Here is a 22,562-nt window from a genome sequence, read left to right as displayed (position 1 = left end):
TGTGTAAAAAAAAAAAAAGTTATTTTTCTTTTGCAATTTAATTGTAAAAAGTGAAATGCATATATTTTAGATCCGTTACATCAATGTGGCATGACATGGAGATCAGACTGTGGTACTGCTGCACCATTAGTGAACACCAGGTTGATTTGATGGCTGATTGAAGGTTGATTTGTATTGTATTTTTTCTGCTTCCTCTGGACAATACTTTATAAAGAATAAGGTCAGGTGAGCAATACACACAGTAACAGTACGGTTACAAGCACAGTAATATGGTCAGCAAATAATGATGATGGTAGCTGATTAGGGCACAGGCAACTTGTTTTAAGGGCATATGACAATATTGGATCAATACAGAGAAGATTAGAATGGCCCCTGTGGAAAGATGACACGCAAATCCGTAAAGTGTTTCTCTAAGAAGTTTCTTCACTGTGGGGCGAATAAAGGTATACCGTATTTTACCTTAGTTTTGCCGCTGTGGGAGAGGTGCTAAGTCCTCCAGGAAAAAGAAATTGGCATTTCCATAAAGGTTGCCAGCAGACAGAAGCATGAAGTAATGTAAAATCTCGTAGTAGACGGCTACATTGACTTTGACTACATTGGGTTAGATAAAACCCAGTGGACCAACACCAGCAGATGACATGGCACCCAAACATCTCTGACTGTGGAAACTTCATACTGCACTACTAGCTGCTTGGATTCTGTACCTCTCTACTCTTCACCCAGACTCTGGGACAATGATTTCCAAATGAAATGTAAAAATTTACTTTAATCTCAAAATAGGTCTTTGGAGGACAGTACTGAGCAACAGTCTAGATCTTTTCGCCTTTGGCCCAGGTTCACCCCCACCTGTTCAGGAGTGGCTTGATTCTAGAAATTCAACATTTCTAGCCAATTTCCCGAAGACATCTGTGCATGGTGGCTCTTTCCACTCCTTTGAACTCACTCCACTCCTGGTGAAGATCTCCAAAGGTCTTGAATTAGCTTCGTTTCACAATCTTTCTAAGGCTTACGGTGATCCCTGTTGGTTGTGCATCTTTTCCTATCACACTTTTCTTCTCCAGTCAACTTTCTATGAATATACTTCAATACAGCACCTTCTTTAAGTCAAGTTCAGCCTTTATTCGTCACATATACAGTACATTACTGCACAGTGAAACTCTTTACTCTTAGCATATTTCAGCTTCTTGTTAGTAGGCTGGAGTCCAGAGTGCGAGATCAGGCATTATACGGTGCCAATGGAGCAGACAGGGCCTTGCTCAAGGGCCCAACAGCGGCAACCTGGTGGAGCCGGAGCTCGACCCTTATCACACTGAGCCACTTATGGAGGGTGTCGATGATCACTATCTTGACAACTGTCAAGTCAGGATCCCTCCTCATGTGTGTACTGACGTAGACTAAGAGATAAACGGTATTTACACTGTATGAATAGTAATTTAGGCAGCACGGTGGCTTAATGGTGAGCACTGTTGCCTTGCAGCTCCAAGGGTCCAGGTTCGATTCCCGCCTCTGTGTGCAGGGATTTTGTATGGTCTCCCCGTGCTTGGTGGGTTTCCTCTGAATTAACTTTGGTTTTCTCCCACAGTCCAATGACAAGCGGATTAGGTTAATGTGGGTTCCCAAATTGCCTGGAGTGTGTGCATGAGTGTGTGTATGTGTGTGTGCCCTGCAATAGATTGGCACCCCATCCAGGGTATACCCTGCCTCGTGTTTCCTGGGATAGACTTCAGGTCCCCCGCGACCCTGTATACAGAATATCAACGATGTTGACTGAATGAGTGAATGTATTCAAACTCAAAATGAAAAAATAATGGTATCTTCTGGAATGCTTGATTTTTTTCATTATCTGTAATCCATTTCACTTTTTAAATTATGAAAGAAAACTAACTTTTTCACAATATTTTTCAGGATGTACTGTATTTGTAGTTTAGAATTCTATGTTAATTTGAAGATCCAGTTGGATTTGTTTGCCTACCTTCATCGTCATGGTGGTAACAACAGCAAGACATGTTGCAAGTATGAACAATATTGGCTCACAACAATAGCAAGTCATGACATGTCATACGGTTTCAGGACATTAGATGTATTAGATATGTCATTGTTCAGCTCAAGGACAACTCATGTGACTGTGTGTTCCCGCCTACCTTCCAAAAACTCTTTTTGGTGTGAGTGTATGTGCAAAAGATATCCACTTTACACCCTGTGTTCCCCGATGAGCTGGAGATTTACATGACTGGAATAAAGCAGTGAAAAAATTGATAGTCCAGTACCTTTAGGTGTGGGAAAACACAGGTGATCAGTTATTCATGTGTTTTATTTAACCCTTGGTTATATTTAGACTTTTCGTAGCTTTTTCACTCTAAAACATAATTTTCTTTTTGTCTTCAAGCTATTTTACCACCCTTTGCATGTTGGCTTAGCTTTATGGTTCTGCTGGAAGATCCAGTTGTGAAACGTTTTCACTGCCTGGCTAATGTTTTGAGGTGTTGATTTAGTATTTCTATATTATCCTCTTTACATTGTCTATTTTACACATTCTTTCTGAGGTGGAATTCTTTGGGTTTTCACAGCTTATCAAGAATGAAACAGCACTAACTTAAAAAGTTAGTCCATTAATTACAGCCACTTAACTCCTAATTATGAAACCTATAAAGAAGCTTCGAAAAGCCATTACATCATTATTTTCAATCTTTTCGAATCGGCTATGGTCTTGTTTAGACTGCATGCTAATTTGATTTGTTTCACAAATGTATTCTTTAGGACTGTTGGCTGTCCCCACTCATTTGAAAGTGATTAGATTGAATTTGGCTTTTTGGACATTTTGCTTTGTCCTTTGTTTAGGAACAGTTCTCCATTTCTATTTTTTCCATCATTTTCACTTATTTTTTTAACCATGGCTTCATGGTCATACCATGTGATCGTGAACTTTCACCTTACTTTTCAAGCGTAAATGGACAATTTGAAATCTGACTCAACCTGGTAGAATCCCATTACCATTAGTAATCCAATTCTAAACCATCTCTGGATGTGATTACAATCATATTTGCAAAACAACTTTTTTTCAGACTACATGAAACCTATTTCATTTCAATCTGGATTTGCAAAAAAAAAAATCAGATTTCGTCTGGCAGCCTGAATAAAGCCTGTAAGACAATCAACTTGAACATTTATCCCACTGGAATTGTGATATAGTAAATCGAAGCTGAAATAACATCTGTACTCAATAAAGATTATCTCAGATGTGAACAAAATTTCCTTTTACCTGAGACTTTTGGCCTCATTGTACGAACAGAAACTAGGTGATTATAACACATGAACTGGATAAAAATTTAGTGTAGACTTAATGAAGTGACCGGTGTTCATCACATTTTGTTCTTCAGAATTAATCATTTTCTCCACATATAGTCTATTAACACGCCTGTACAGTGATGGACGTCCAGCTGATCAGAATAAACCTTTTTTTTCTCTTTTTTTTTTTTAAAGAAGTGGTTTAGGAGCTTTACATACAAATCTAAAAGCATGCACATTAAAATGTAACGCTGAGCTATAATGTATTGTCTGATTGTGATCGTTTAAAACGTATATTATTTACATTAAAAAAAATGAATATTGAATAATTTTTCCATTAAACTAAGTTTCTGCCTTGATCCTCCTACGAACAGATGACAAGTCAGGGTTAGCATAAACAAAGTTAAAAAAAAAAAATTAAAACTCACCAGAGGTAAATTTTTTAACAAAAATACCCACTTATGATGACGAATCTGACCAAACTGCTTGCTAAAATTAGAAAAATGACACAGATGTAGCAAACCTCAAACAACATGAAATAATTTATTTGTAGCAAATTGTACTTAAAAAATCAAGCCAAATTTCTCTATTCAGTCTTTCTTTTCATCATGTCCGCTCCGAAGCCTCGTCGTCCTCTGCGCCCCGCTCGCCATCATACTGCTCATCCTGCTCTTTCTGTAGTTGCCTCAAGAGCAGAAACTCTCTAGGTGTGATGTCGTCGTCTTTCATCTTCTTCGCTTTGCGTTTCTTTTTCTCTATGAGCTTTTGCTTCCTGATCTCTGCTAACATGTCAAGCTGCTCTTGCGTTAGAGACGTCGAGCTGCTGGTCTGTGTGCTAGAGTCTCTCGGCTTCTGTTTATAGTCTTCGATCTGTTTGTAAAGCGCATCGTGATCGATTCCAAACACCACTCTCTTCTTCTCCACTGCGTGCACTCTTGTCCTGTGGGAAATTCCGACAAGTTTTTGCACACATTATTTTCTCATTCTTATTTCATTTATAATGGCATGATATTTTAGTGGTATGAACTCTTACTCAGCATCGTTCCCATTAAGAACAATCTTCTCCGAGTTATCAGTGGGGCCATAATCTGCTATCTTTAGAAGATTTTCCACCTAAAATCAGGAAGAAAAGTGGTTAAAAAAAACCAATTAGATTATTTATTCATCTTGTTCATTAATTTTTTTCCTACATCACACGACTGCAGAATGTCAAAGTACCTCTTTGAGAGCTGCATGCTGTTTATCTAGCACAAAAACTAAAGGGGGAACACTGCCCAAGATCTGCTGGGAGATGAGAAGGTATCTGAAACATGCAGTTCATTTTTAAATCACCTCATTCTTGTTTCACTGCATAATTATATGTTAATTTATTTATGCAAAATAAATTAATGCCAATATTTCAAAAAGACGTACCGTATCCGTGGGGCACACTTGTCCAAAATTTGCTGAATCTGACCGTCTCGATCAGAGGATAAACTTGTCTTCCAGTAGACTCGACACACAGAGTAATCTCCCAGCAGTGAAACCTGGAACAAAAAGTGGTGGATATTTTTGATTAAAAGGGAAAAATAATAAAAATGCTGCACAACTAAACACAATAAAGACCTGTAAAAATATTTAATCGTAAAAGGCTGCAATTTACACACATAAATATACACATAGTCCTGAATTTATGTAGACTTTATCTATACTTTAAGTATTTGTTTATCTTTTTAAATAGTTTTGAATTGATAAATAAATATTGGCAAACATCCTCTTTATGAGATCATTTGCCCAATTATTTGGTGTTAGCATAAATAAGTATGTTGGAATATAAATTGGTACATCTAATAGTTATCGCAGTTTAAATTATAATCACAATATGTGACCAAATAATTACAGTAATTGTTTTTTTTTTAATCAAATCACACAGGTCTAAAGAAAACACCTATTTAGTATTATGTAAACCATGCCAGCGGTCATTAAAATATATCCCTTAACAACAAGGGGAGAAATGTTTTATAATACCACAGTGACATTCATGATCAACAAAGCTGATGATGGAGGAGCTGCAGGAATATGACTAATCACTAATCGCTACCAATGACTAATCACCCTGCATTTAAGAACAAACTCATATTCTTTACAAGACTGTTCTGTAGAGGAGGGTGGATAGACAGAAGCACCTTCTCATGATGACACACAGAAAAACTACTAATAATTTCTAGTCACCCCAAAATATGTAACAAAATGTGTTATGGTCTTATAAGACAAGAGTATTTTATAAATGATATGTTTAATGCAAAAAAAAAAAATAAAAATCTCCATTTAATTATTTTTTTAAATGTCTTTACATTTTTTTAAAAATATTCTCTTATTACTTAGTGTTATCGATGTTATTCTTGTTTTACTGTTTAATTTATTCTTGTTTAATCTGGAACGCAACCTTGGATGACCAGAAAGGCGCTTATATAAATAAAATGTATTATTATTATTATTAAAAGAAGATAAAGCACACAATACACACAGTGAAGTATGGTGGAAGCACATTATATATTATACACATTTATACACTCCTGAAATATAAGTGATCCCAATCTCTCTCTCTTTTTATAATATATTTTTACATATAATAATAAATACAAAGTAACACAGACATGTAAACCACAAACAACTACAAAACCTGAACTAGTACAGTAAGTATCTGACACGGGTAGAAATGGTAATGAATATAATAAATGGGTGAAGAGCTAAAAAATAAATGTCCTCCCCCTGAACACAACTACCAGCACCAGGTCAACCCAATATCCCAGGATGACTTGTTTTACCCGCCCTCTACACACTCTACACCCTGTGAGCAGTCTGCAACTTAAATTACAATCACAATGACCAGACTGGTTTGAGTTTGAAATCATGAGCATTATAAGATGTACCACATTATGAACCCAAGCTGGTTGGATCCCAACTTCTTCAGCCTGATTCATCCTGGTGCCCTACCCCTGGTTGGAGTTCTCGTGACATCACACACTGCTGCTAAGGATTGCCCCATATGGTCTGCTTGTGATTGAACCCTCAAGTATCACCAAAAGAGGATGTGTTTCCTTTTTAATTGAATTTGTAACTGCATCATGCTAAGGGCCTGCTTCTGCCCAGAAGATGATCATCTAAACCGGCCCTTACTAGAATGGTGGTCCGCAGTTCGGATCCAGACCAAGTGTCAGTTCTATCTGGAATCTGATAATTTTCTGATAAATAAGAATAATTAATATACTAGTAACCTAGCGCTGTTTTCCCCTCGAGGTGTCTTCCACCTTGAAGTGATATACACATAATTCAAAAGAGCCAATCAACGCGAAAGCTTACCGTGTATAGACGGAGTGTGCGGAAAACAAAAGCTCAACACAGCATAGTTTACTCCAAAACAAAGGAAAGAGAACTGAACCTTCAAAGTTGCATGGACAGATTTATAATGTTTATTCTTCCTGTGGGAAGTTTTAAACCAGTTTGTCTAAAATAAAAAGCAGTAATGTGAATCACCACTACAAGATAAACATGGGTCATTAGAGCAATGTATCTGCAGCAGTCCGAGATGAAGGTGTGTGAAATACCCAAACTGGGAGAACAGTATGACAGAGCAACCAGTAAACCAAACTACTTAACTAAAGATTGATTAAAAAGATTGTTGTTTGTATTCCATACAAATACAAAGAAATATACAAGGCCATCAAAATTTAAACTGCACACGTTTAACACAATTACTGACAACTGACAATAAATATTATTAAAATGATATTAAAATTTTTAATTGCCTATTTTTTTTTAGACTTACATATAGAGATCTAAAGCGCATGCATAGTACAGTACTCGTATATCAAGACCTAATTTGTTAAACAAGTTTTAATAAATTTATTTTAAAATGTTGCTCGTCTTGTAAAATGCTCGCAGACCAAGTTACACGCAATCCTAGATTCGACTGTATTTATAAAATCGTGACTTTTAATTGATTCTGCAATTGAATCGGTATGGTGATAATATTGTTTTATATGGTGATTCCCTTCCCTACCAATTACCCTAATCTGTATGTCTTTGAACTGTGGAAGGAAACCCACCAAGTTTTGGGAGAATATGCAAAATACACACACACACACACACACACACACACAGACACAGACCCTGAGGCAGGAATCGAACCTAGGCCCAGGAGGTGCGAGGCAACAGTGATGATGATGATGATAAAAACAGACAGGACGATTATCAAGATATGAACAATGTGATATTGACGCATGCATGGAGGTTTGTCATACTTTAGTGATCTCCACGTTGTAACCGGGAATCTGTGCATTAAGCTCATGAGATGACAGCAGGTCTGAGATGGATTTGTACAGGATTGTGTTCAGGGTTCTCACTCGCAGACTGTCCTCCATGCTTCTTTTCTTGGCTGGTTTCATAAATCCAGACTGACCTGTGAGTACAGACTGAACACACACACACACATACATACATACATACATACATACATACATTCCATAAGCAATGAGCTTGTCAGTAATAAACACTGTTTACAAACCTGTTCCCCTTACCTGAGGAGTTTCATACCACCTCTTCTTCCTATCAGAGAGAAAGTGATTACTGAGAAAGTCTTGATTATCTGACATGCTGCGTCACTGAACCTCCTCACACTCACCTCCTGTCACTCAACATCTTCTTCAGTTGGTCTCTACACTGACACACAGACGTGTGGAGCTGTGTTACTCCGAGACACTCACACCTCAAGGACATGGTTTGAGTCTCTGGGTTCAGTTTCCGCATTGTGCTCACTCCAGGTCGGGATAACAAACATCTCTGAATCCAGTGCCGACCGTGTAGCGCGAACATGATCCAGTGTTACTCGCGCCAAACTTGAATATTACAGGAGAAGGCTAAACAAGCTAAGCTAGAAGAAAAAAAAAAGTAGTAAATCCCGCCTCCTGTGCTGGGATTGGTTAATAGTATCAGCGCGGATGTGAGAGGCTGTAACCAATCACAGCGCAGCAAAGTGACATTGTAGCCAATCAAAGCGCAGAGCCGGGTTCCAGCAGAATCACGTGACAACAAGCGGCGTCGCTTAAGAGAGAGCGCTCATGGTCGATTGACGTTGTGTGAACCACGTGACTTTCCCCATGTAAAAGATTTCAATTTCATGTAGTTTCCTGTATATTTTGTATATTTAGACCTTTTTTATGCCCATTTGTTAAGTTTATTTGGTCTGATGTGGACAGCTGGTTGTCAATAAAAAAAGGATATATCCATCCATCCATCCAGGAACCACTGTAGTCCAACCATGAACCGCAGAGGCCAACGGTGACTGTTGTATTTATTCCCATTTCATATGACTGTCAACAATTACACAACACACTACAATAAATTTGGGAACGGGTCTTTGGATTGTGGGAGGAAACCGGAGAACCTGGAGGAAACCCCCCACCAAGCACAAGGAGAACATACTCCATGCACACAAACCTCATGCACACAGACCTGATGCGGGAATCGAACCCAGGACCTGAAGGTGCAAGGCAACAATGCTAATACGAGATTAACAGTGTCTGACAATATGAATAATCTTTATTCTAGTATGTCAGACACTGTTAATCTCGTATTAATTGTAGGTAAATACCATATTTATAGTTATAGGTGGGAAGACAAAATCCCTCCTTCATCTTGTTTATGTGTAACTTTGTCTACAATACTTATACATTGTCTAATACTATAAGATGAATACACTCACTCGCTCACTCACTCATTGTCTGTATTGCTTTATCTTATATACAGGGGTGGAGGGGGGCCTGGAGCCTATTACATTAGGGGGTGCCAATACATCTGGGAGGAAACCAGCGCACCCAGAGGAAACCCACCAAGCACAGGAAAAATGTTTAAACTTCATGACAAGATGAATAGAATGTTTAGAAAATTATATACACACATTTCTAAATCCCTGGTATTTTAATGTCGCTGGTGCATGTAATGTATATTTTCTTCAATATTATTGGTTTGTTGCTGTGTTGATTTTATGTTCTCTGTCTCGTCTTGTAAATTTTTGTGCAAAATAAGAAAATGTCATTTTGGGTTGGTGGGTTTCCTCCAGGTTTTACAGTTTCCTCCCACAGTCCAAATATTAGGCTAATTGGTGTTCCCAAATTGCCAGTAGTGTGTGAATGTTGCTTAAAGACAGTGGCACTGAAGAGAAGACAGGAGGCAGAGCTGGAGGTAGCAGAGCTGAAGATGTTGAGGTTCTCTTTGGGAGTGACAAGGATGGATAGGATCAAAAATGAGTCCATCAGAGGGACAACCCATGTTAGATGTTTTGGAGATAAAGTCAGAGAGGCCAGATTGAGTAAGTTTGTACATGTTCAGAGGAGAGATGGTGAATATATCGGTAGAAGGATGCTGAGGTTGGAACTGCCAGGAAGGAGGTTTCGAAAAAGACCAAAAGAGGAGATTTATGGATGTAGTTAGAGGAAAATTGAAGTGAGTTAGTGTGAGAGAAGAGGATGCAGAGGAGAAGATTAGATGGAGGCAGATGATTTACTGTGGCGTCCCCTGAAAGGAAACAGCAGAAAGACAAGAGGAAAAGTGTTTCTGGGAGAATGAGGAATCATTTGTCCACCATGTCCACCAGTCCTGACTTCAACACAATTAGAATTAGTCTTTTGGATGTGCTAGAAAAGACTTTAGAGAGTGGTTTGACTCTTGGCTTGACAAGATCTTGGCCGAAAATTAATGCAATTCTGGACAAAAATAAACATTTCAAGACATTTCAAATAGTTGTTGAAACAACGCCATAAAGTTTGCAATGTTGTAATTAGTGCTAAAGGTGGTACAAAAAAAGGCTTACTTGCCAGGCAGTGTATAAGCTTTAGGCATTAACATGTCGTTCACTTTTTATTTCTTTACTGAAGTCAAATTTAAGCATCATAAGACAGAATTTCAATTTCCTTTCTTTGAAGAGTTCATGTCCACTTTTATTGTCATCCTCATCATATAACAGACAAACCGTCAGATGAAATATAAAAGCCTCCATGACTGAAGGGCAACACACAAGACAGTAAGTGCTCTGTACACAGAACTACATCGTGTTAACATAGTGTAAGTGTACAAAATTAGTTACAATAAACACAGGACAGTGTGGAGATTTACACAGGGAACACTACACAGACACAGGTTCAGCTCCGGAGCAGTCTTAGCCATCAATTGTATTGATGCAAGAAGCAACTCTGAGACTGGAGTAGTTGTGAATGATCCAAAAAAATAATATTAATAAAAAAATAATTGTACCAATGAAGCATGTAGTCCTCGATCATGTCACTTCATAATCCTACAGTTTGGACCACAGTGAAGAACACAATTATGCATTACTCCTGTGACAAAATGCATAATTAAACCCACATTACTACCATTTTTATAGGATTGTGCTGTGAGAAATAAAAGTTACATTTGTGTTAACTGTCAAAGTGGCAACGGCACGACTTGTTTGGTTCTCCTGATGAACAACACTGTACACTAACATTTTACATCAACAGGGAAGTAGAGCATTGATTCAACATACATCAACATCTATAGACTTGTATGTTTAACCTTTGTATCCTGAATTTCAGTAATAATCAACAAAAGAACACAAAGTCCAGATGAATAGGATTTTTGGCAAGATTTCTGTATGGATTATAGCTAAACCAAACATCAATGTGGGACATAAACAAGTGAATAATTGCGCTCTGTGTGTGAAGAGTAAACAAGCTCAGCCTTCACTCATCAGTATTCAGATGTATTCATATATGCATGTTCATTTGTATTGAAGTAAATGGGTCACGATAGCCTCAGTTTTTACTTTGTACTGTATCGGATCTGGACAGTTATTCCTCCTAGACTCCAGTCATACCAGCTGAACCTTCAGTGCTCCAACACAAATCTTTTTTTTTTTTTTTTTGGTAATTTAAGCCCTAACATATGGCAGTATATATCTGTCTCTTCAGGTGTGCAGCTTCCAAGCAGCTACCAAGCAACATTGATGTCTGTGTTCATGAAGATTTTAGCCAGCTTCCCACTTAGACTTTACTGCACCTAGCATCTCACTAACCATATTTATTTATAAAGCTTGTTTGGTAAAATTAACTTCCGTAATTAAAAAAAGAAAGAAAAGTCTGTCACAGATTAAGCAGACTGACCATGTCATGACTTATTGCACACGCGTATACCAAAAACAATCCACTTCTTTGCTAGAGAAATATTAGGGTTTCATATAAAATAAAAAATATATATTTATGTAATATTCAGAATATAATCTTGAACAGCATTAATCACCATGCACTACAGCTGTTTCTCTCACTGGTTCATACCGCTCTCTCTCGCTCTCTCTCTCTCACTTTCTTTAAAGACACTAATGGATTTAAAATAGAACACAGCCCATCCCAAGTAGTCTTTTTAATAGAATATTCATGGGTTTAAAAGGCAAACATTTTTTTCGCTATTAGTACACTCAACATGAAAAAAAAAAGCCATTTTGTCAATCAGTTCACTGGACTTCTCAAAAGTACTAATTGTAAACCTATATACTTTAATATAGAAGTAATGCATTGCAACTGAACAAGAAATGCATACTACAGGCGCCAGAAAGCACTTTTACATAAGAATGTACAGAGGGCTCATACACTCGGTAGCTTTTACAGAATAGCCATGTAAAAAATAATCCTTACATAGGAGTTGCCAAAGTACAAACTGGCATAAGGAATATCGTAAGTGGTACCCAAACATGAACATATCTGTCATTATTTACACACCCTCCTTAAACAAACCTGAGAATTACATCTTCAACACCTAACTTAACGATGTAATTCCCACTCCAAGAGGGAGAGGGGCAAATTATTACAGTTTACTGCTGCCTTAACGTTTACATTTGCAGCTGTAAATCATGAGCTAAGCTGTTTATGATCCTAAGACAGTGTGTCCTGTAGAAGGGTGAACGATATTTTATGGCCCTCCAGAACATTTTTTGATGGAAATAACTGAATTTAAAAGAACACAAATTCTAACTTAGGCATGCTTTTATTATAAATACAGTATTTCTTCAGACAGCAGGCTCCACCTCTGGAATAAGAAGGTCATGTTTCACTTTATTCACCTCCGTCATGTTGAAGCCCAGCAGTACTGCAGTTCTCCTCCTCTGGATTGTTTTCATGCATCTGCTCCGTTTCATACCGAAGTGATGAAGCACATCTGTCTTGTTCAACCACAGACGAGCAGCAAGCGTTAGCAGCTCCATTTTTGATGGGTAGGGCTTATTGTGAAAGTACTTTGTAAGGAACTCTTTCCTGTCCTCAAAAGAGCGCATCTCCATTCCTGACGGGTCCAGTATCAGCTCGACTGGGGCACAAATATCAGTCTTGCAGGCCTTGATGCCTCTGCTGGTGTTCTTCTCAGCAGTAGACTCCCTCTTGGACTTTTCTTTGATGATTTGTCTGTCTCCTGGATTCAGTATGATGTGTGGTTGGAAACTCTGCTGGATGGAGTTCACCATATCGCCATTGGCATGCCCAGTTGTGTCTGGATTCAGGCGCTTCTCTGCTTCCTTGACACTCTTGGGAGCACACCGACATCGTTGCACATGTATAGAAATGGTTTTGGGGGTGGACTTTTCAGAATACACCCCAAAGCAGTAGATGCACTTGAAGGCAGGGGATTTCAAGATGGCATGGATGGTGGGCACAATGTGATGGATGGCTTTTAAATGGTGCTCATAGTCCTCCAAATTCTGCAGCTTCATCTGGCAGAATGGACACATTGTGGGTATGTTTTTCAGCGTGGGTGGGTATACAGCCTTCGCAGAGTCTGGGTACATCTTTATGTAGATTTTCTCTTGAGCACTAGTGACCAGCACGAGGTTGAGTTCTCGATTATCCAACAGGTCTTTGGGCACGTCTGTGTTCAAGCTGAAAGTGGAAAACTCAATGTTGCCTTCCTCATCGCAGTCAAGTTTGTACTCTATTTTGATGAAGTCTCTGTTTTTCTTTATTTTCAAGTTGTGCTCTTTGTTTGAGTGCTCCATGATCTGCTTGAAGGAGTAGAACATCAGAGGGCAAAACAGGCACTTCAAACCATGCAACAAATGCTGAAAGATCCACTGCTCGGTCAACAAAACCTTGCACCGTAGGCATTTTACAGTATCGTCATTCTGTTTCTTTAGAAACGGTGCAAAAACAGCCAGTTTATTTGGTCGATTTTTTTTATGTGCCACCTCTTTTTGGCCTGAAGATGCTGGCTTAGCAGGCGGTACTGATGACTTTGATGGAGAGGTTCCTGAGGACTGGGGCCCATTTTGTGTCATGACTATTGGTGTCTGACTGACGACTTGAGTAGCACTAGGCTGGCCAGGTACTGTGTCAACCTGTACAGGAGCCAAAGTGTACGTTGGGACACCATTCACTTTGTTGCCTGTAGGAATGAGTCGGACAGACTGAGACGCTATGAGGGGATGTCTGGGAGCAGACTGGTTGAGCTGTAGTCTGTGAGTAAAAAGCACGGGTGGACGTACACTAGTTTTTCCGGGAAGGCTGACCTGAACTCCTGGGGGCAGAAGCACAGGTTGAGCTGATTGAGATTGTGAAAGCCTAGGCACCGTCATGGTCATGGGAATCTGTTTAGAAGCATTCTGCATATTTGGCATCACCATCTGTATAGATTTAACAAGCGAAGAGGAAGACAAGGTAGACAAACCTTGATGGATCCCACTAGAGGCCTGCTGTTGTAGTAAAGCTGGAGTTTGGGAGGAGAGGAAGACCTGCCTCGCTCCAGCAGAGCACAGAAGACCTGCCGTGTTGGTCGGCCCCGCCACGAACATTGTGCCGTTAGATTTAGCCATTAAATGTCCTTTCATTTGTTTACCTTGTTGCTCAAAGTTGGATCCTGTAACCAGGCTAACATTTTTAACCTGATTCAAATTTGGTGCAAGATTTAGCAAGTTAGTCTGGGCAGCATTTTGGGCAGAGACAGTCTTTTCGCTGATAAATGGCATAATGTGCCAGTGCAGATCCTTATGCTTGTCCGAGCTCAAAATGTGATACAGGAGATGTTCTATGGTCTCTGCTGGCAGTTTACACTCCTTGCAGTAATACTTAGAATTCAGAACTCTGGCAGTTTTGTTTTGACCGCCTGTGTTTTGGACACTTTCCAATCTGTGGCCAAAGTAACGGTTTAATAACGTAGCATAGTGGTTCACCAAAACATGTTTCTTCATCACATAAAGTAAAGAGTCACTGTAGCCACAGTTCACACACATGTACCTATCATCCACCAGGTTGGAAGATGATGCAAGGGTTAAAGTTTTAGGTGGCTGAATAACTGACAGGCTGGGTGTAGATGTTGCTTTTGGAGGCATGGGGTGAAAATACTTGAGGTGCTGATTTATGGTTTCTGGGCGGCTGACAAAAGGGCAGCTTGGGCAGGCTAAAAGGGATGCCAGGTCTAGTTCCTCCCTGTGACACCGCAGTGCATGACTTCTGAAGGTGTAAAAAGACCGTGTGGAAAACCAACACAGGCTGCAGCACAGCGCTTCCGTCCGGTATTTCCACTTAATGAGAAAAGGGGGAAAAAACAACAGTAATTTCCGTGTTAAAATTACGTATCACTGAAGCATTTAGGTAGTTAACACTGACATTTTCATCTTCTTGAGATGTTCTGATGAAGACTGTCCAGAACTAAGAGTTCTGAGAGTTAGTCCAGAACTAAGAGCCAATCGTTCATTCAGCTTTTAATGTAATACATCATTCATTACATTTCATTTTATGTGAAAAAACCAGTCACCTCACACAATCACCTCACGTATTTACTAGAGCTGTAATGGTTAGTCAGTGCAATGGTCAATCAATGCTGCACTGTTTTATTCCACCACCGTCTGATGCCTTTTCACAGTAATATTTTAGCCATTAAAGTGAGGTAGTACAATGATAAAACACATTAATTAATGGCACTATAATGTCAGTGTGTATGGTTAAAAGACATTTACTCCTCAGAAACCAGGGTTGAGAACCTAGTGGCTAATTCTGCACAAATTTTGCAATATAAAAAATATATGTCTTGGTTTAGTATTCATTGATGCAACTTAGCAGCTAATGAATATAATTTTTTGTTGCAAATTTATACTTTGAAAAATATATATTGTTGGTTTCAGTCAGAATGCGAGCCCTCTATTTTTCTTTCTCCCTCATCACTTTTTTTTTGTAAAGCTAGTAGAGCTGAAACGATTCCTCAAGTAACTTGAGTAATTCGATTCCAAAAAATGATTGAGGCAAAATCTTCTGCCTCGAAGCTTCTTTTAAAAATTTTTAAAAGTGTGCGTTATGTTTTTGCTCAATCCTTTGTTTGGGGAGACGCAGCGCGCTTCCGGATGCAAGCCGCCAGTAAACACAGACGAAGAAGCAGCTCTTATGTCACAAGTACGGCAAAAGTATCCGATTACTCGATTAATCGATAAAATTTTTGGGAGAATACTCGATTATTAAAATATTTGATAGCTACAGCATTAAGAGCTACTATTACTTACATTTTTATTACACACATTACTGTATATTTTATATTTTTAACATATTTTGTAAACAAATGGAGTAAACAAAGTAAGAATTTCATTGCACTAGTACATAGGACAATAAAACTCCTGAATCTTGATACAGGTCTCAAGTACTCAGTCAGATTGAACAACAAAAAAAGTTAATATGTTCATCAGTTATCTGAGCGTGTTGAACAGGACGGTGAACATGGATGCATGCTTACCTTTTTTCTCCTCCTGCCAACATGACCATCGGTGAAATCACTCCACTCGGTGTTGTTGAAACTTGCCTCGCCAGCATCAAAAGGTCTGTATTCCTGTTTATAATGAGTATGTAAGACTTAAGCCCCAGAGGACAGTTTGATCTCAAGTAGACTTGACTTTTCCAATCAACACTTACCTCTATCAAGTCCTGACAATTCTGCAAGGCGATGTCACACAAAATACTTTTCACTCTTTTTCGTGATCTTCTGAGTTTTGCCAAATCGTGGACTGGTACTTGATACATTTTCTTGTTTGTTGGCCCTACAGGATACAGAATGGACGATAATTATAATCATTACCATGTACATATTTTATTTATAGTGCCATGAAAAAGTATTTTGTTAAAATGTGATTTTTCAACCTCCTTTTGCATGTTTGCCACACTTAAATGATTCAGTTCGTCAAACTGATTTTAATATTACACCAAGATAACCAGAGTAAATACAAAATGCAATTTTTTTAATTATGATTTTATTTATTAAGGCAAAAAGCTGTCTAAACCTGCCTGACCGTATTTAAAAAAAGTAATTGCTCCATAAACTTAATAACTGGTTATGCCACCCTTGGCGGCAACAACTGCAAGCTTTTGCGATAACTGCCAATGAGTTGCTCACATCACTGTGGAGGAATTTTGGCCCACTCTAAAATTGTTTCAATTCAGTCACATTGGAGAGTTTTCAAGCATGAACAGCCTGTTTAAGATCATCTGAATCTGAATTAAGTGCAGACCTTCTCTAAACATTCTTCTTCAGGATTTTCTGTTAGAGCGCAGAATTCATGGTTTCACTGAATATGGAAAGTCGTCCAGGTCCTGAAGCTGCAAAGCAGCCATAGACCATCACACTATCACCACTGTGTTTGACTGTTGGTCTCATGTTATTTTTCAGTATTTCCAGAAATACTGTTATTTTTATGCTATCTATAACAGGACACACACCTTTCAAAATTTCAACTTTTGTATCACAGTTCCATAAAATTTATGACCAGAATATTTTGCCCAGTATTTGTCATATTGTTGAATCATGAAGTTGTTGTTCTCTTTGAGTAATTTTGGCATGCCAGCCCATCCTAGGAAAATGCATCACTTTTTCAAGTTTTTTCCATTTGTGGATAATGGCCCTCACCATGGTCTGCTGGAGACCAAAAGTCTTAGGAACAACACTTTCCAGACTGATATATGACTTCGTTTGTCATGTATTGATGAATTTCTTTAAAACGTGTTGTGATTTTCTAAAACGTACTTCACTTTGTCAGGCACCTTCTATTTAGGGGATTTCTTGATTCAACAGGTCTGGCATCAGCAAGCGAAGAGATGAAGAAACCAGCAAGAGAAAATGACAGAAATTGTCAGTAAAGGCTTATGTTATACCTGAGCTGTAAATTTAGAAACTGTTAGTTCTGAAAGTTAAGTTGCACAATGTAGTGTTTTCGTATAATTATTTATTTTAATGCTTGCCTTAGATTGTTTAATACTTAAAGTCATTTGAAATATATTTTTTTATTTTTTGCATGTGAGAAAAGGCTTTAAAATATGAATGTAAGCTATTCCTTGTATTGTGAATAATGACAATGTTTATTTTTTTGGTAAAATGCTGTATGCATGTAAAAAATAAAAGTAGATTTTTCTAAAAAGAAAACTAAGAAAAACTAACATTGCTGTTTAATTAAGCAAAAGTACATTTTATCCGATTGCTCCATTAATCGATTACATTTTTAGTAGAATACTCGATTACCAAAATATTCGATAGCTACAGCTTTAATCTGAATCATTTAAGTGTAACAAATAAACAAAACAATTACAAGACCCGGCCAATACTTTTTCACAAAATTGTGTGTGTGTATGAGAGCTTGCATGCCTGTCAAAATTATTTTCTACATTCTAGAACAATACTGGAGATTTTAATACTATGTAATAACACATACGGCTCTAGGTGATTATGTATCCTCACTAATTTTCGCTTTGCCTCAGCAGACGAAGCATTTTCAGCAAATGAGTGAACAAACAGAGCTTAAAGCTGGCTAAGTTGCAAATACGTCAGGGAGCTGTTCAAAACTTGTGTCAGTAGAAAGACAAGAAAAGCAATTTTACTTATTTTGTGCAAGATTTAATGAAAACAAGAATGTTAGCGAAAATGATAACAAGAAGAAAAGGGAGAGACTTTCAGTTTCATTTTTAAGTGAAGTTTAATGTTTATTTATCTCATATTTTACTTAATTTACATGTCTTTTCTAAATGTTTTGATTGTTCTTATATGTAAAAAGATTATTATTATAGTGGTGGGAACTGGTGACATTAGTAATATATTTGGGTGGCTAGAACGGATTTTTGGCATTTACATTACGTATGGGAAAATGCATTTCATGATACAGTATGAATTTTCGCCACAAGAACTCGCCTCCGTAAAAAAGGATTCTAGGGCTGCAACAACTAATCGATAAAATCGATAATTATCGATAATGAAATTTGTTGTCAACGAATGCCGTTATCGATTAGTTGGGCTGCTCACGTCACTGAGGCGCGCGACCACAAGATGCACAAATACACACAGACACACAGCCGCTCGCGCAATGGAGGTTACAGGAGCCTCTGCAGGAAAAAGCGCGCGCCCCGAGTCCTCCAAGGTTTGATAGCAGTTCACATTAAACGCCTCTAAGAAGACGGTAACCTGCACGCTATGCCAGACAGCCTTCATGGCATGTCATGCACGAACACTTAAAAAGAAAACATGTTGGTGTTACGGATGGCGAAACGTCAGCAGGGTCTGTAAAAACTGTATCTCTTTATCGTGTAAAAGTGGTATAGTTTAAGTGCTTTTGTTTAAACTGTTTGCTAACTTCGGGACAGTCGCGCTAGATCTGTTCACGTGCTACTCGCTAGCATCACATTACGCAATCACCTCATGAGCAATAGTGATTAGTTAAATGGCGCTACTTTAAATTATCTTAAATTACACAGTGCAAATAACAGGAGAATATTACATTTAGTGATTGTTGTGGTTTTCAGCGAACGCAAATAACAGTACATTTGTGACTATTAGCTTTTTGCATTTTTACATTTTTTTTTATATATATACAGTGTGTGTGTATATGTGTATATATTATATACTACATTTCATTTAAGGTTTAAAATGTCAAAATTAAAGATTATTAAACTATATGTGGCTTTTGCATTTTTAAAAGTTTATTTTTATACATAAATAATACCCTGATTTATGTTATATCAAATTTAAGAAGCGGGTAGTTTTATCCGATTAATCGATTAATCGAAAACATAATCGCCCAACTAATCGATTATCAAAATAATCGTTAGTTGCAGCCCTAAAGGATTCAATTTGTATTTCCAGAGGTTTCACTTGCATTTGCATAATTCATCAAGCACCATGATGAAACTTGATCTCATGAAGACCATCCCTGGAAAGCGAGACCAAAAACTTACCTCTGCTGCAGAGGAGAAGTTTATTTAGAGTTACAAGCCTCAGAAATTAACAATTAACAAACAGCACCTCAGATTAGAGCCATTATGATGGCTTTACAGGGCATAAGTAGCAGATACATCTCAATATCAATGGTTAAGAAAGATTATTATTATTATTTTTCCGTCCCACAATTTTCTCTCTAATTTATTCATGTCCAATTCCTCCCCGTCACTCTAGGGGGCTCCCACATTAAGGCTACTATTACCACTCAGTCTGGAGGGCAAAAGAGTTATGCATAATTAGTTTTGATGCTCGCAATACAAGTCAGAAAAAGAAAAACATTAAAAAATGTATACATATATAGTGCGATTGAGGGCATAATTAGTTTTGAAAGCATGTGTGTATATCAAATTATATTCCCCTTTAGTAATGGAAAATCTGATGATTTATTCCACAACCTAAAAATATTCATTTAAAAATAATTAATACTATATATTAAATAAAAACAAATTTACCTGCACTTTACCTTTCAAAAGCGTCCAGAGAGCACACTGTTTCCATGTGTGTGTGTGTGTGTGTGTGTGTGTGTGTACATATATGTGTGTGTGTGTGCATGTTTGTGTCTGAACACGAGAGGAAAGGAGAGGAGGAGGCTACTGTGTAGACGACAAATGAGAGTGTAGAGAGAGGGGTTCTGCGTAGGACGACTTTCACACACACAAACACACACAAACACCACCCAATGGAAACACTGCTCTGTCAAGAAACGTTTTTTAACAAGGAACCTCTCTAATGACACTTATGCACACACACACACAAACACACACTAACAGAATCACAGCTGTAAAGTTAAAATAAAAAAAATTAACCTGCATTTTACCTTTGAAAAAAATACAGAAAAAGCAAGTGTTTCTGTTAGTGTGTGTGTGTGTTTGTGTAAAGGAGAGAGGAGAGGAGAAGGGAAGGGGCTACTGTGTAGGACGGCTTTCACAAACACACACACTAACAGAAACCCTGCTTTGTCTGGAAACAATTGTGTAATTAGACTTCTCTAATTACACAATTGCTTTTGCTTTACTGGCGTGCACACACACGTGGTCACGGTGTTGTAATAAACAGTACACACGCACAGATGTTGACTATACACACGCACTGAGACTAGGCATGGGAGGTGATTATCCATAATCCCATAGTGCGTGAGAGACAAGAACCATTGGCTCAGTTGTAATTAGGGCTGAAACGATTCCTCGAGTAATTCAATTACAAAAAATGATTGAGGCAAAATCCTCTGCCTCAAAGCTTCTTTTAATTAATTTAAAAAGCTAGCGTTATGTTTTTGCGCAATTATTTGTTTGGTGTGACCGGATGCAAGCCACCAGTGAACACCGACGAAGAAGAAGCGCTTACATCACCCAGAAAAGCGGAAAGAGACGCAAAACAGTTAGCTGTGAATTGATTTGATGGGAGCGGTCTCATGCGGGCTGCAAAATGGAAAGGAGCGATAAAAATATCGGCAAGTCAAGAGATACCAGCAACCAGCAAGAGAAAATGACAGAAATTGTCAGTAAAGGCTTATGTTATGCGTGAACTGTAAATTTTTTTACTTTTAGTTCTGTAAGTTAAGTTGCACAACTTAATGTTTTTGTATAATTATTTATTTTCATGTGTGCCTTAGTTTTTTTATACTTAAAGTCATTTGAAATACCTTTTTTTAGTTTTTGCATCTGAGAAAAGGTTTTAAAATAAGAACATATGGCACTGTAATGCACTTAATTCACCTCAGTCAACTTTAAGCTATTCCTTGTATTGTGAATAATGACAATGTTAATTTTTGATAAAATGCAGTATGCATTTTAAAAATAAATGTTGATTTTTTTTAAAAGAACAAATCTTTGTTTCTCTTCTATATTTTGCTTGTGGTTTAATTAAGTAATCTGAATTAAATTGTAATCTGATTACTCGATTAATCGATTACATTTGGTAGAATACTCGATTACTAAAATATTCGATAGCTACAGCCCTAGTTGTAATCATGTGACGGCCGGCAGACAAAGTGTATGCATACTACTCATATATCAAGACCTCGCTCGTTTATTAAGTTAAAATTTATTTTTTCATTTTGCTCGTCTTATATATATACACACACACACAAAGCAGGAAAGACAGTGAGTGTCCAAGGTAGAATGTGTCCAAACTTTTGACATCAACTGTGTGTACACACACACACATATATATGAATATGGATGAGGATGCTATTGATTATGGATGAAATCAATAGCATCCTCATCCATGTACATGCACGTGTGTATAAGTATGTATATGTGTGGCTAAAGATTAAAGCTAGAGAAAGTCTGGTTTATTCTGGTTTACTCTGGTTTTACAAATCAGTGGCTTAATGATGTCATTACAGGTAAATCAAATATAAACGTTTTTTTTTTACACAGACGTGAATACACACTTGTACTGAAATGTCAAACTGTTCACTAGCTTGCTTAGTGAAAAATACACACATTCTGTGGACAACGTACATGATATTTACACACAGTAATGATAATAAAACTACAGTATTAAAATAAACTCCAAGGGCGACTTTTCGTTAGTAAGGTACTGGGGTAACAGCAGCAGGGGTAACAGGAGAGGGGCAGACGGGCCTGCTGAGGGTCTGAGTGGAGCAAAACACTACACACACTCCTAGTTCAACACTGACGCTATCTGAAGCCGGGCGGTGTGTGTATGTGTGTGTGTGAGAAAGAGAGAGAGCGCGCGCGAGAGAGAGACCGTGTGTCTCTACCTTCAGCGCAGGAGGAAGGCGGTCGAGTTGATGCTTTTCGGCTGCGCGTGCTGTCTTCCGGCGTCACCCAGACGCGCGCGCTGTGATGATGATGATGAAACCACGGCGTGCGCGAGCTCGGCTCTCAGCCCGCGTGGATTCACTGCAGATTGTAGAAAAACTCCAGGCCTCCTCTCATTTCTTACGCTTTTTATTTATTTATTTTTTTCCGTTTCCACCTCAGTGCAGCACCAGTCCGCTCTTTCTGGAAAACATG

At 38.1% G+C, this 22,562-nt stretch overlaps 2 protein-coding genes and 1 non-coding gene across 3 annotated transcripts; 1 reads left to right on the top strand and 2 right to left on the bottom strand.

Moving 5' to 3' along the window:
- Positions 1-318: 318 nt before the first annotated feature.
- On the top strand, positions 319-423 carry LOC128523333 (U6 spliceosomal RNA). The gene has a single exon (XR_008360162.1). It is a non-coding gene; the product is annotated as a U6 spliceosomal RNA (small nuclear RNA).
- Positions 424-3,809: 3,386 nt separating this feature from the next.
- Positions 3,810-8,282, bottom strand: rbfa (ribosome binding factor A). Its single transcript, XM_053494763.1, has 7 exons — positions 7,949-8,282; positions 7,845-7,872; positions 7,569-7,739; positions 4,699-4,811; positions 4,504-4,588; positions 4,319-4,398; positions 3,810-4,225 (listed from the first exon to the last, which is right to left on the bottom strand). Exons 1-7 carry the CDS (start codon positions 8,137-8,139, stop codon positions 3,892-3,894), a joined length of 1,002 nt encoding a protein of 333 aa, XP_053350738.1. The 5' UTR covers positions 8,140-8,282; the 3' UTR covers positions 3,810-3,891.
- Positions 8,283-10,031: 1,749 nt separating this feature from the next.
- On the bottom strand, positions 10,032-22,562 carry adnp2a (ADNP homeobox 2a). Its single transcript, XM_053495117.1, has 4 exons — positions 22,307-22,562; positions 16,236-16,360; positions 16,060-16,152; positions 10,032-14,860 (listed from the first exon to the last, which is right to left on the bottom strand). The coding sequence occupies exons 2-4, from the start codon at positions 16,341-16,343 to the stop codon at positions 12,362-12,364; spliced, it is 2,700 nt and encodes an 899-aa protein (XP_053351092.1). The 5' UTR covers positions 16,344-16,360; positions 22,307-22,562; the 3' UTR covers positions 10,032-12,361.

Source organism: Clarias gariepinus, chromosome 4, assembly GCF_024256425.1.
Source record: "Clarias gariepinus isolate MV-2021 ecotype Netherlands chromosome 4, CGAR_prim_01v2, whole genome shotgun sequence".
Classification (NCBI taxonomy): Eukaryota; Metazoa; Chordata; class Actinopteri; order Siluriformes; family Clariidae; genus Clarias; species Clarias gariepinus.
The sequence above is the reverse complement of the archived record's forward strand: the minus strand, read 5'-3'. Positions and strand labels throughout refer to the sequence as shown.

Bases quoted from the DNA above. Each gene is read 5' to 3' on its own strand.
- rbfa (XM_053494763.1), bottom strand. From the start codon at position 8,139: ATGTTCGCGCTACACGGTCGGCACTGGATTCAGAGATGTTTGTTATCC. The intron at 7,740-7,844 runs GTAAGGGGAACA...GTGTGTGTTCAG, and splicing joins GGTGGTATGAAACTCCTCAG to TCTGTACTCACAGGTCAGTC. The intron at 4,812-7,568 runs GTATGACAAACC...TTTTTGTTCCAG, and splicing joins ACAACGTGGAGATCACTAAA to GTTTCACTGCTGGGAGATTA.
- adnp2a (XM_053495117.1), bottom strand. From the start codon at position 16,343: ATGTATCAAGTACCAGTCCACGATTTGGCAAAACTCAGAAGATCACGA. The intron at 16,153-16,235 runs GTAAGTGTTGAT...CATTATAAACAG, and splicing joins ATTGTCAGGACTTGATAGAG to GAATACAGACCTTTTGATGC. The intron at 14,861-16,059 runs GTAAGCATGCAT...TTTCTCATTAAG, and splicing joins TTGGCAGGAGGAGAAAAAAG to TGGAAATACCGGACGGAAGC.